We start from the raw sequence: 12,635 nt of genomic DNA, 5'->3' as shown, positions 1-12,635 counted from the left end.
GGCAGGAACACCACAAACGTGGTCTGACACACACTAGGACATGTACTGCGCATGTGGGGAAGGGGCCACTTCGAAGTGACTGTTATGTGAGAGGGAGAATGAAGCACTTCAGTGGGACCAACCATCTAAAGTTCCCGCCTCCGTTGCCCTAGCAACCGCAGTTCGATCACTCGGTGCTCGATTTCTCCACGCTGTCTATCTTTGCCCCGGGGTCCCTCGCCGCGCTTCGCTCCCCCGAGCCCTTCGGTGCGCACGCGCAAGAATGAGTTGGGGAGGGCGGTAGAGAGGAGAACGACCGTTTGGGGGTGGGGGGGGAACTGTGGGAGGGAGTTAAGGGGAAGCCTGAGAGAAGCGGAGACGGAGGAGGCGGTGATAGAAAGGCGCTTTGGCGGGTGCGGCCTAGGGGAGGGTAGAGGTGAGGGAGGGGGCCTTGGGGTCAGGAGGTGTGGGGCTCGCGGGGGGGAGGGGAGGTGCCTGCTCGCCAAGGATTGGGGGAGGGGCGGCACCCAGTGCGCGTGTGCCCACAGACCAGGAGCGGGTTCAGGGAGGGGGCGGGGTTTCCACCAGCGGTCCGCTGCCAGAGGAACAAAGCGGAACTGGCGCTCGCACGCCTCCCCTGCCTCTGGTCTGCGCGTGCGCGGCGGGTGCGGCGGGCGTGGCGGGAGCCGAGAGGATCCGCCCTGTATTGGCTGTATGGGCACCCTCGCTGCGCATGTGTTCCCGCGGCCCCTCCTCCCGGCGGATGCCGGAGAAGGCGCTTGCAAAGTTAGCTTAAAAAAAAGAGGTGTGTCCAGGGGAGGGGCAAAGGTCAGTGGAGGCGTGGCCGTCGCCTCAGTCTCGCTGTCTTCTCTCCCGCCCAGGATTCGGTCCCAGGCTTCCCCGCGGAGGTCGGGGATGAGAAGCCGGGCTCCACCGCAGGACTGAACGCTCTCACCTCGGGGGGCTGGAGGGCCGGAGCCCCCCGAGGGCCACACCGAGGGACCGGGGCCCTGACCCTCCCCACCGCCCGCCGCGCTGTCACCTGGCGCTGAGCCCATGCATCCCAGGTGAGCCGTGGCCCCGCCCCCCGCGGGCCCCTCCCCCCAAGCCCCTAGGATGCTGAGGTCGGGCGCCAGCAGCACCTCAAGCCTTTGTTTGCGCCGCAGGTGGGGGCGTCCCCGGAGACCCGCCGGGCTCGGGCTCCCCCTCCCCTCGCAGCCCCTCTGGGAGCTGGTGAGAGCTGGAACTCAGCTGGCGGGGCAGGGGCACGCCGGGCCGGGGTCCGGCCTAGCGTCTGCCCCTGGCCCAGACCCCGCCGCGGGAGCTGACGTTTTTAACCCTTTCCTCCGAAAGCCCCAGAACGTGGTTTTCATTCCTTTGAATCTTCTCCCCAGATTTTGTCCCCAGGGCCGTTTTCTCTCTAATGTTTCCCCTCCACAGGACACTTTCCCAGCTACATCCAGGTGCCGGCGCTTCCACGTTGCGCCGCAGCTTGTGGCGGCTCCTCACCCGAGCGTCCGGCGGCACAGAAGGCCCGGGGGCACAGAAGGCCCGGGGGCACGGCCCTGGGCTTTCTCGGCCGAGGCAGGGAGTGGGGCAGGGGTGAGCGGGAGAGACGCGCTTGACCCGGGGTCCTGGCAGACTTCGTTAAACAGTGTCCAGTTCCTCCTGGCTGCGCTCGTCGTGTCTGCTTTAGCCGCAGGAGGCCCGGGCCTGGCTGAGGCAGAGCCGGGCAAGTTCTGTCAGTCATTTCCTGGCTGGGTGACTGGACGAGCCGGTGCCCCGGGTGCCTCAGTCTCCCTGTGACACCTAAAGCTTCGCACTGGGAAAGATGCTTTTGGGCTAAGCTTCCTGCTCAGTTGAGCTTCACTCCCTGCCAGGGAGCCCCCTTTCCGAAGCAGATGGGCCCCGGCGGGCAGCGCCAGAGGTGGGGGTCAGGGACGGGTCAGAGCAGGCGCTGGGGCTCTGCCGTCCTGAGGCTGCCTCCCTCCTGGTACACTGAATCATGGGAAGCTGTCTGACCAGTGCAGCAGAATGATAGCGCTTCTAGAGCACCTGCTTTGTGTCAGGCACCGAGTCCTGGGCCGAGCTCTAGGGTGATGATAAAAACGACCGGCACATGGTCTGGTCTCATAGAGCCTGTAAACTTGTGCTGGGCCTGTAAGGGAGTCCTATCTGAGAACAGAAGAACATTTCCGAGCAGGGAGGAGGGAGGAGGGGCATTTGAACTGGGTTTGGGGGAATAAATGAGGTTTCAGAAGCAGAGGTGAGAAGAGGAAGGGCGCAGCACGAAGAGGGGAGAGGGAAAATGTGGGACAGATGGGGGGTGTTCACTTTCACTGAAGTATCTGGTACATGGGAGGTAATGGATAGTGATATGGGAGAAAACTAGAAGGACGATGGCGGCCCCACATGGGAGAGTCTCTTGGACATCAAGTTAAGCAGGGAGTGCGGGTATGATTGGAGGCAGTTAGAAGTTCCTGAAGTTAGAAGATCTGTGTACAAAGAATGTCGTCTTGCCGGGAGGCTGGTTTAAAGGAAGTGAGACTAGATCCTTAGGTGAGGAGCAGGTGACACTTCCGCCTGAGACAATGATCTGGGCATAGAAGTGGGAGGAGGAATGTCATTCTATTGTGGACCGGTGCCTGACAGCATGGGCAGTAATGAGATAATAGGAAGCGTAGATGTCAGGAAGCTCTGAGATTTGTTTCCTCTTCATTAGGGAGATAAGGTTGCACTGATTTTTTTACCCAGTTTATTGCCTAGTACAGGGGCACATTTTTTAAAATTTTATTTACAAATGTTTTTAAAATTTTTTCCTCACTTTTATGTAAATAACAATTTTTAACTTTTTTTTTAAACATTCTGAGTTCCCAGTTCTCTGCCTCCTCTTCTTGAGAAGGCAACCAATTTGATATACATGTGTAATCATACAAAATGTTTTCATATTAGTTACATTTCAAAAAAAGAACACAGACCGAACACCCCCCCCCAGCCAAGAATAATGAAGAAATTTAAAGACAAAAAGTATGCTTCAAAATGCATTCATATTCCATCAGTTCTTTCTCTGGAGAAGTTCATCACAAGTCCTGCATCATTTTCTTGAAGCAGTGTATTGCAGAAAATAGCGAAGTCATTCAGAGTTGATCATCACACGTTATTGTTGTGTACAATGTTCTTCTGGTTCCACTGACTTTACTTTTCATCAATTTGTATAAGTTTTTACAGATTTTCCTGAGAGCATCCTGCTCTTCATTTCTTATAACACAATATTTCTCCATCAAAACTATATACTATAATTTGTTGGGCCATTCCTCAATTGGTGGCCATCCTCTCAATTTCCAGTTCTTTACTATCACTAAAAGAATTGCTATAAATATTTTTGTACCTAAAGGTTCTTTTCCTTTGATCTTTTTGGGATACTGACCTAATAGTCTTATTGAAAAGGTCAAAGTTTAAGCACATTTATAGCCCTAAGATCACATATTTATGTCTGGGTGAAGTCTATGACTTGGGAATGAAATGAAGTTAAATGAGCTTTGAATATTTAAATAGTCCACTCATCACAATATGATTATACCACCCCTTACTTTGGCTACCTCAGGTACTGTGAGCTGTGTTAGGGGGGAAAAGTTCATATAAGAGAGGTTTTGTTGAGATTAATTTCTAGAACTAAATCCCCTTTGGGACTCCCATCACTCTTGGGCACCAAGTTTTGTGTGCACTTAGACAAGGAGTCAGGCTCCCGCAGCTTGGAGAATTCCTCATGCTAGCAACGCTCTCTTGGTATCTGCTGCCTGGTCTCTGGTGCTGATGCTGATAAAGGATTAGCCAGAGGTTAGCCTCTGATCTGAACTAGGGAGTGAGTGATGGTGCCTTTTTCTTTTTCTTTTTTTTTTTTTAAATTTTATTATATATATTTTTAATAATATTATCCCTTGTATTCATTTTTCCAAATTATCCCCCCCCTCCCTCTACTCCCTCCCCCCGATGACAGGCAATCCCATACATTTTATTTGTGTTACAATATAACCTAGATACAATACATGTGTGTAAATACCATTTTCTTGTTGCACAATAAGCATTAGATTCCGAAGGTATAAGTAACCTGGGTAGATAGACAGCAGTGCTAACAATTTACATTCACTTCCCAGTGTTTCTTCTCTGGTGTAGTTGTTTCTGTCCATCATTGATCAACTGGAAGTGAGTTGGATCTTCTTTATGTTGAAGATTTCCACTTCCATCAGAATACATCTTCATACAACATTGAAGTGCACAGTGATCTTCTGGTTCTGCTCATTTCACTCAGCATCAGTTGGTTTAAGTCTCTCCAAGCCTCTCTGTATTCCTCCTGCTGGTCATTTCTTACAGAGCAATAATATTCCATAACCTTCATATACCATAATTTACCCAACCATTCTCCAACTGATGGACATCCATTCAACTTCCAGTTTCTAGGTACAACAAAAAGAGCTGCCACAAACATTTTGGCACATTCAGGTCCCTTTCCCCTCTTTAGTATTTCTTTGGGATATAAGCCCAGTAGTAGCACTGCTGGGTCAAAGGGTATGCACAGTTTGATAACTTTTGGGGCTAATTCCAAATTGCTCTCCAGAATGGCTGGATTCTTTCACAACTGATGGTGCCTTTTTCTTGTGAAAATCCATAGCAGCCCTATTGTTAATGCCAGTGGCCGTGGAATGGATGGGCTAGATCGTCTGCAGTGCCTGAGGTCTCACCAAAGAAATGTTTGAAACATTCTTGTGTTGGAGAAAAGTATCCAGTGCTTCTGTTTTTAGTTAAGTTACGGTTCTGAGGACAGACTAGTGGTTGACATAAAGGGACAAACAGTGCCTCAAAAATACCTCTGACAGCCAGATAGGGAGGGGCTGCTGCCACTGCCCATCTTACAGATGAAAAAGAGGGGAAGTGACTCTCCCAGGGTGGTCCAGAGATGGCAGCCCAGGCTCGGGTTAAGCACCCTCTCCTGCTTAAGGGGTCTCAGAGATGGTCCTCAGAGCCTATTAATTGTCAACCACATCCAGACGTCCGATTCCCTGTGTCAGGCAGTTTTGTTCTTGATGGGAAAAGCAATGGTGCAGGCCTTGGGGCAGGAGTAAAAACAAGGAGGCTTGGTAGTTTGGTTGTTTGTTTTAAGCCTAATAGTAGAATTGGATGTTTGACAGAGCTCAGAGACCATTTTCAGAAATGAGAGCTGTGGATGACTCTTTTCCCCTTGTCCAGTGGGCGTCTTGAGTCCATCGGAGCCGTGGGCTGCTGCAGTGCACCCTTGGACATCAGTGCTTTAGCTGCCAACCTGCTGTGTTCTTTTCTAGGATGAACGAGATGAACCTAAGTCCCGTGGGGATGGAGCAGCTTGCTGCATCCTCTGTGAGCAATGCCTTGCCCGTCTCAGGGAGCCACCTCGGCCTGGCCGCCTCACCTACTCACAATGCCATCCCTGCCCCAGGTGAGTGATGAAGCCCTGCTGGGCCGTGGGTCGTCTGTCCTAATACGGAGCTGTTCTCCTTCAGCTTCCTTGAGTGACAGGGGATATGGATAGCAAACACACCAGCATATTGTGCTCTGATAGCCAGGGGATCATGGGAACGCTTCCACAGAGTGGAAGAGGAATCCTCCTGCCCAGCACAAGGGCATCCTCAGGAGGGAGCTCCCTTCCCACACTTCCCCAAGAGCTTGTTCCTGATGGCTTTGGGCAGCTTTTGGGGGGAAAGCGCCGCTTCCACTTCTTGCTCCTGCACAGCCCTTCTGCATCTTTTGGAATTCCAGATTCTGTCTTTCCAATTGCTTTGGATCTGGGTGAGCAGATCTGGTGACACAGAGAGAAACTAATTTTTGAAAATCGGCCTACTTAGATACTGAGTTTATGGTCCTAAGTTCTCCAACTTCATAGATTTTGGTGCTTAAAATCTCTTACTCATGTTATAGTGATTGTAGGGTCTTCAATTTAGAAAGTACAGATGCAGAGAGTGGTTCCACATAAGGGGGAAGGCCCTTGCTTGAAGTCTCACTTGAAGTGGCTCAGCTGGGACTTGAACTTGGGTCCTATGACTGCATTCTTTTTCTCATGTGTCATAGAACATGGGAACTCTAAGAAACATTTGAGGACATCCGTGCAATCTGAGCTAATTCCTTCCCCTGGCCTCTGCCCATTCGGACGTCGGCTCTGGCCATTTTTACTTCTGCAGCAAGTTGTGCCTCCATCCCTTTCTGCCCCAGCCATCCCCTTCCCTGCTCTTCCCCAGATCAGTCACTCCCTTCTGCTAGCTACCTAAGCACAGCTGGCTTGCTTTACAAGCCTTACCCTCTTTGGGCTTCTAACAGGCCTGGGAAGCAGGTGTGACTGGTTCCATGTTAGAAACGGCCTCAGGGAGTTTTTGGGACTTGGCTGAAGTCACCTCCCTAGACTTCACTCTGGATTTGAACTTGGGTTTTCCTAATTCTCCATGCAGCTGCCTTGGATCTTCCCAAAGGCCACGTCTGACCATGTTGCCCCAGCTCTGAAGGCCTCAAGACTCCTTTGGCCACTAGATTAGACAGAAACCTACCAGCCTGGCATTGAAGTCCCTTCAGAGCTGGGCTGTGTCTCCCTTTTCCAGATGCTGTTCCATAAACTTGGCATTCCGTGCCCCCCATCCCCATGCCTTTGAAGAACTCTTCCCAGACTTGCTCTTTCAGCTCAGACAACCCTGGTCTTCCCAGTGCCCAGGGCCACCTCCTCCATGATGCCTTTCCTGCTTTCCAAGTGGTTCTTGTTCTCAAGCTTCTCTGCTGCGTGCCACGTCCCAAAGATATGTAAATCCAGGGGCAGGGGCAAGGGCTTCGTCCTTTCCCATTTTCTCAGGCCCTGACACATGGTGGGGCTGTAAGTTAATTGGCTAATTCTCTTTGGGGCACAGCACTGGGCCAGGCTACCCCACTCTGGGATGTCTAGGACAGGAAGAAGAGATGGGCCGTGCCCTGGAGTTGTCTCTGCTGTCTGCTCATAGCACCCTGTGGAGCCCCCTCCAGAAGAGCTCCTGCATGCCCAGCCTTGGATAAACCCTTCACTCTCCTGAAAACTTTGCTCTCAGCCAAACTCCTCCAGAATTAGGGGAGCGCAGTCCATGTCGGGCAGAGCAGCAGAACCAAGTAGGGGGCTGGCTCTCAGCTGAGCTGCTGGGAGTTGAAGTGCTCTGCTCCTGAAGCCCACATTGGGCAGAGCAACAGAAACAAGGAGGAACTACAAAGCTACACTATGTCCGCACTCTCTGAGAGGACCAGGGTTCAAATCCTGCTTCTTTTCTGGGCAAGTCACATCTCCTCCTAGGCCTTAGCTTCTCCTTGTTGTGGAATGAGAGGTTTGGGGTTACATGGTCTTTTAGGCTTTAAACATATCAAGCTTAAAGTTAAGATTTTTAATCACACAATTCGAATAACCAGTTTATTGAGTCTTAAAAGTGTCAGGATCATTTTGACTCTTAGCTGGTTATTGTATAACCATTATTAAAATCTAGGAAAGTGAGGATATGGAGTGTGGGTCTGGGACTGTCCTCGATCTCACTGTAGCAATGGTTGTGGGATCCACTCCAGAGACAAAAGACTGGGCATTTTTCCTTTCCTTTCTTTTCTTTTTAATAATGGCTTTTTATTTTCAAAACACATGTAAAGATAGTTTTCAACATTCACCCTTGAAAAACCTTGTGTTCCAGATTTTTCTCCCTCCCTTCTCCCCACACCACTCCCCTAGATGGCAGATAATCCAATATATGTTAACCATGTGCAGTTCTTCTGAAAATATTTCCACAATAACACACTGCACAAGAAAAATCAGATCAAAAGAAGAAAAAGGAAAATAGCAAGCAAACAACAAAAAAGTGGAAATGCCATGTTGTGATCCACACTCAGTTCCCACAGTGCTCTCTCTGGGTGTGGATGGCTGTCTCCACCACAAGATCATTGGAACTGGTCCGAATCACCTCCCTGTTGAAAAGAGCCACATCCCTCAGAATTGATCATTGTATATAGTCTTGCTGTTGCCATGTACAATGATCTCCTGGTCCTGCTCATTTCATTTAGCATTAGTTCATGTAAGTCTCTCCAGATCTTTCTGAAATCATCCTGCTGGTTGTTTCTTACAGATCAATAATATTCTATAACATTTATATACTATAACTCATTCAGCCATTCCCCAAGTGATGGGCATCCCCTCCGTTTCCAAATAAAACCAGCCATTTTTCAAAGAAAACTCTGGGTGGGACAGTTATTGTTTACTTGTGTCTGAAGAAGCCTCCCTTCTAGGTGAGGGGGCGGGGCTGGGGTTACAGGCAGGTTCAGTGACCCTGCAAGGCATGTTAATCCCCACTACCAGAGAGCTCTCTGTGCCTCTATAAGCCTGCTTTAGGACAGGGTCTTCCTGACAGGCCACTCCCTGTCCCTGTTTTAAAAATATATTTAATGGTGCCTCTGGTCTCTATCACCACCATTTCCCTTGTCCTCCCCACCAAATTCTGTAATGTGCTGTTGTCTCCAGAAGTTGCGGATCGCTCTCTGGGAAGAGATCTGCTGTGTCAACTCAAATCTCTCAGACAGATTCTTTTTCCTGTAGAGAGCCGTTGTCTCCAGACAGTTGCAGTCAACTCTGGTCCAGAGTAATGACTTCCCTCTTTTATCCTCCCAGAGAATGGGCATGGGATAATGCAAGGGCTTCTGGGAAAAATTACTTCAACCAATGAACTTGCTCCTCCTAAGCATGTAAGCTCTTCCACAGAAATTCACAAGTAAAACTCCCAGTCATGGCTGGAACTAGAGAATTGTCAAGTACCGACTTAGCACTTAGTAAGAACCTAACAGAACTCTATCTTATTTGAAGAAAAATGGTTGTGCCAAAGCATCGAATGCAGTCACCTGGTCTGGTCACATCTGTAGGGTTCTGTCCTAGGAGTCCCCACCCTTCTCTTACACAGGAGGAAGGAGCTTTTGTTATTTCTTCTCCAGGGAACTGGGATTTTTCTGGATGGAAAGAAGTTTCTGAGGTTTCCACCAGAGTTTTGCAAGAAGATATTTGGAAGTTTTAATGTAAAAGGAACTTCTCTGTTTTTCCAGGACTGCCCGTTGCAATTCCAAACCTCGGCCCCTCCTTAAGCTCTCTGCCTTCTGCCTTGTCTCTGATGCTCCCGATGGGCATTGGCGATCGGGGGGTGATGTGTGGGATACCAGAGAGGAACTACCCTCTCCCACCCCCGCCGTACCCACACCTGGAGAGCAGCTACTTCAGGCACATCCTACCTGGTGAGTCCTCTGGCCTCTTGAGAAAGGCCGCCTTGTGCTTAGCTAACCCCCCAACACTCTCCTTTTGTTCAGGGTGGCCATCCATGAACCTGCTTTAAAAAATGTCAGTCACTCTATTTCAGGCTAATGGGTTTCCTTTGTGATCCTTTAAATGTTATTTTATTCACTGACAAATGAGAAGGGAATGGCCTACAGGCTCCCCAGACTGACTGAGGGTCCAGGCCACCCCGGTGCCGAAGAGCCCCTGCTTTCAGGCAGAGCGCCTGCACCTCAGGTGTCCAGGTGCCACCTGCATGTTCTTGACCACAGTTGTGGGGGGGAATCTCCCCTTGCTGGGTGGTCCAAAGGCCCTCTCCTCCCTGCCCCAACCCTGCCAGCTTAGGGCTGGTTTTATAAGTGGGGAATGGGTTTTGCCCAGTGCCCAGCCTGCTGAGGGGCAGGGGGTGTTTCCAAGGAGACTGAAGGAGGCCCGGCCACTTGTGAGCTTGGAAATGCCCTTCTCTGGACACTCTGCCCTTATTTCAGGTGGTCAGCCAACAAGCACTTGATTTGGAGGGGGGTCCCTCTGCCAGACACCGGTCACACCCTCATTTGCCCTCTCTTTCCTCCCTCAGGCATCTTGTCTTACTTGGCCGACAGGCCCCCTCCTCAGTACATCCACCCGAACTCCATCAGTGTGGACAACAACCCCGCTCTGGCTGTCCCCAACAACCCTTCGGCTTTAGACCCTTATCAGCCCGGCGGCAGCGTTGGCCTGGAGCCGGGCATCGTGCCCATGGATTCGCGTGCGGTCGGTGCCCACGGGGCGCAGAGTCTCCATCCTGGGGACGGCCATGAGGTGGCCCTGGATAGCGCCATCAGCATGGAGAGCGTCTCCAGAGTGACCAGCCCCATCTCCACAGACGGCATGGCGGCCGAGGAGCTGACCATGGAGGGGGTTGCCGGGGAGCACTCCCAGATGCCAAACGGCTCCAGGAGCCACGAACCTTTGTCTGTGGACTCGGTGGGGAACAATTTGGCGGCAGAGGCCGTGGGGCACGGGGGCGTGATCCCTCTGCATGGGAACGGCTTGGAGCTCCCCGTGGTCATGGAGACGGACCACATGGCCGGCCGCGTGGGGGGGATGCCCGAGGGCGCCCTCGCGGACTCCATCCACACGGTGGCCATGAGCACCAACTCTGTCAGCGTGGCCCTCTCTACCTCACACAGCCTCGCCTCCCTGGAGTCCGTTTCCCTGCACGAAGTGGGCCTCAGTCTCGAACCCGTAGCCGTGTCCTCCATCAGCCAGGAGGTTGCCATGGGGTCAGGCCACGTCGACGTCGCCTCAGACAACCTCTCCTTTGTGCCGCCGTCCCTGCAGATGGAAGACTCCAACTCCAACAAGGAGAACATGGCAACCTTGTTTACCATATGTGAGTGGGGACGGGTGGGGGTGGGGAGAAGATGTGACATCACACCTGCCATCCTGGGCAAGCAGTTCAGCTTGGGGGATGGGGAAGGTGATCTTGAGCTCAAATTGGCTTTTGTGATCAAGTCATGCCCCCCTTCCCTTTTAACATGACTGAAAGATTATTTCATGCCTCCTAAGAATGTTTTCCTAAGATTATGAATGGCAGTCTGTCCTTTTTGCACATAAGGAAAGACCTTGGACTGTTTGTCATAAATTCCAGAAGCTCATGTCAGGGCTCATGGTCTCTGTGTTACGTCGCATTACTCTTTAGCAAAAAAAGAGTCAATGTGTTGAAGTTGTATTTTAACACTTTAGTGAGAAGAAATGTATTCCCCAGGGCACTGCTAGTGACTCTTACACAAGAGGGTAGACTCTCAGGAGCCTTCAGAGGGGACCAGGGCGTCCCTATTCAGTGGCTCTGCCCCCCAAGAACCAGCCAGGGAAGACCACAGTCATGATTAAGAGGAGGAAAAGGATCCAGGAAAAGCCAGATTCTGTTGCCAGAACTGCTGCAGCAGAGCCTAGTGGCTTCTTGGCATCGAGGAGGTGGGTACTGGAAGGTGAGAGAGGAGCTTAGCTAGGCCCATGAAAGCATCTTGAAAGCTCGTGCTTGATGGAGGAGGAGAAACTGTCCATTTATCGACATAAATCCTGGTCTTTTCTGAGTAGCCAGGCTTAACTACATGCCATGAAATAATTTTTAAATTCTAGCACCAGAATCTTGTTAGGCTCCCATGACTTCAGTGCCCTTCAGACCGTACACTACTAAGAGGGACCTCAGAGGCTGTCAAGGCCAAGTCGTCTGAGGGAGAGGGATTTCCCCCCCCCCCATTTGATAACCAAGATAGGCAGAGGGGCAGGGACTTTCCTAGGGTCACTCCTCTAGTGAGGGTCTGAAATAGAACTTGAACTCGGGATTACCTGATTCCAAGTCTGTAATAACAGTTCTAGGGAGAAACAGCTGAGTTAGAATGTAAAGAAGGAGACGCCAAGAAGGACCCTGGGCAAAGGAAAAACACTTACTTTGAGAAGCCCTGCCTGTCATCAGCTAGAACAGGTTCTTTCTAGAGTGAGTGGGAGCAAGAGGAAGGAGAGAGCCTGGCATGTGCTCAGCCCCTCAGTTATTATCTCAATGGCTTCTTAGAACAATCCTGGGAGGTAGAGGCTCTGATAATCCCCATTTTAACTGGAGGCAGGCAGAGGGAAAATAGTGTCTGAAGCTGGATTTGAACTTGGGTCTTCTGACTCAGGTCCAGTGTTCTGTGCAATAAGGTTCGGAAACTAAAATCAGGAAGACCCAAGTTCATTTGCTGCCCTTGACATTCATTCATGCTTTCTGGTCCTAGGCAAATCTTTACTTTATCTATCTGCCTCAACATTCTCTTCTTTAACATGGGGATTATCTTAGTATCTACCTTTCAGGGATAATGCTTGTAAAACAGCTTTGTGTTACTATAAAGAGCTGTCTTATTATTTACAGTTTGGTCCTAATGAGTGTGAATGAGTCCCCACGAGTAGTTGCATTACTTGAAACCACTTATTTCCTTTGGACTGGAACCAAGAACCATGTTTTATAATCATGAATTTAGGTAGTATGAAGTCAAATACTTGCCACCTCACTAATGGGACCTGGCTATAAGTCCTTAGCAAACTGTAAATCCCTATAGAAATGCTGGCTGTGATGATTAGTATTAGCATCATCTGAAGCATTGGGTTGCAGAGTTTTAACCTCAAATTCATCATCAAAACCTGGTTCCTTCTTTGTTGATAGTGAAGAAAGGATAAATGGAGACACTGAGTCATGCTGGGTTGACCAGGATCATGGGGAACCTCCCAGAGCTACTTTCAGGGGGAATGACCTGGGCAGCATACCTTCCAGAGGTAAAGCTTTTTTTAGGAGGTCCTGGTAGGGCAG

At 50.5% G+C, this 12,635-nt stretch overlaps 2 protein-coding genes across 3 annotated transcripts in view; both read left to right on the top strand.

The window, feature by feature from the left end:
* Positions 1-912: 912 nt before the first annotated feature.
* LOC141544862 (PR domain zinc finger protein 4-like) overlaps positions 913-12,635 on the top strand; it is a 32,124-nt gene continuing 20,401 nt past the window's right edge. The window contains exons 1-4 of one of the 2 annotated variants that reach the window (XM_074271505.1): positions 913-1,046; positions 5,316-5,449; positions 9,085-9,270; positions 9,885-10,682. In XM_074271505.1, the coding sequence (XP_074127606.1) occupies positions 1,036-1,046; positions 5,316-5,449; positions 9,085-9,270; positions 9,885-10,682 (1,129 nt within the window). In that variant the 5' untranslated portion in view covers positions 913-1,035. Of the gene's footprint in view, positions 1,047-4,568; positions 4,778-5,315; positions 5,450-9,084; positions 9,271-9,884; positions 10,683-12,635 lie in introns of those variants that run through there. The other variant, XM_074271506.1, reaches the window with a different exon arrangement.
* Positions 918-12,635, top strand: part of PRDM4 (PR/SET domain 4) — a 68,104-nt gene continuing 56,386 nt past the window's right edge. The window contains exon 1 of the mRNA XM_074271503.1: positions 918-1,046. Coding sequence (XP_074127604.1) covers positions 1,036-1,046 — 11 coding nt within the window. The 5' untranslated portion in view covers positions 918-1,035. The remainder of the gene's footprint in view (positions 1,047-12,635) is intronic.

The sequence above is a fragment of the Sminthopsis crassicaudata genome, chromosome 5, assembly GCF_048593235.1.
Source record: "Sminthopsis crassicaudata isolate SCR6 chromosome 5, ASM4859323v1, whole genome shotgun sequence".
Lineage (NCBI taxonomy): Eukaryota > Metazoa > Chordata > Mammalia > Dasyuromorphia > Dasyuridae > Sminthopsis > Sminthopsis crassicaudata.
Note: the sequence above shows the minus strand (reverse complement) of the source record. Positions and strands in the feature narration are given on the sequence as shown.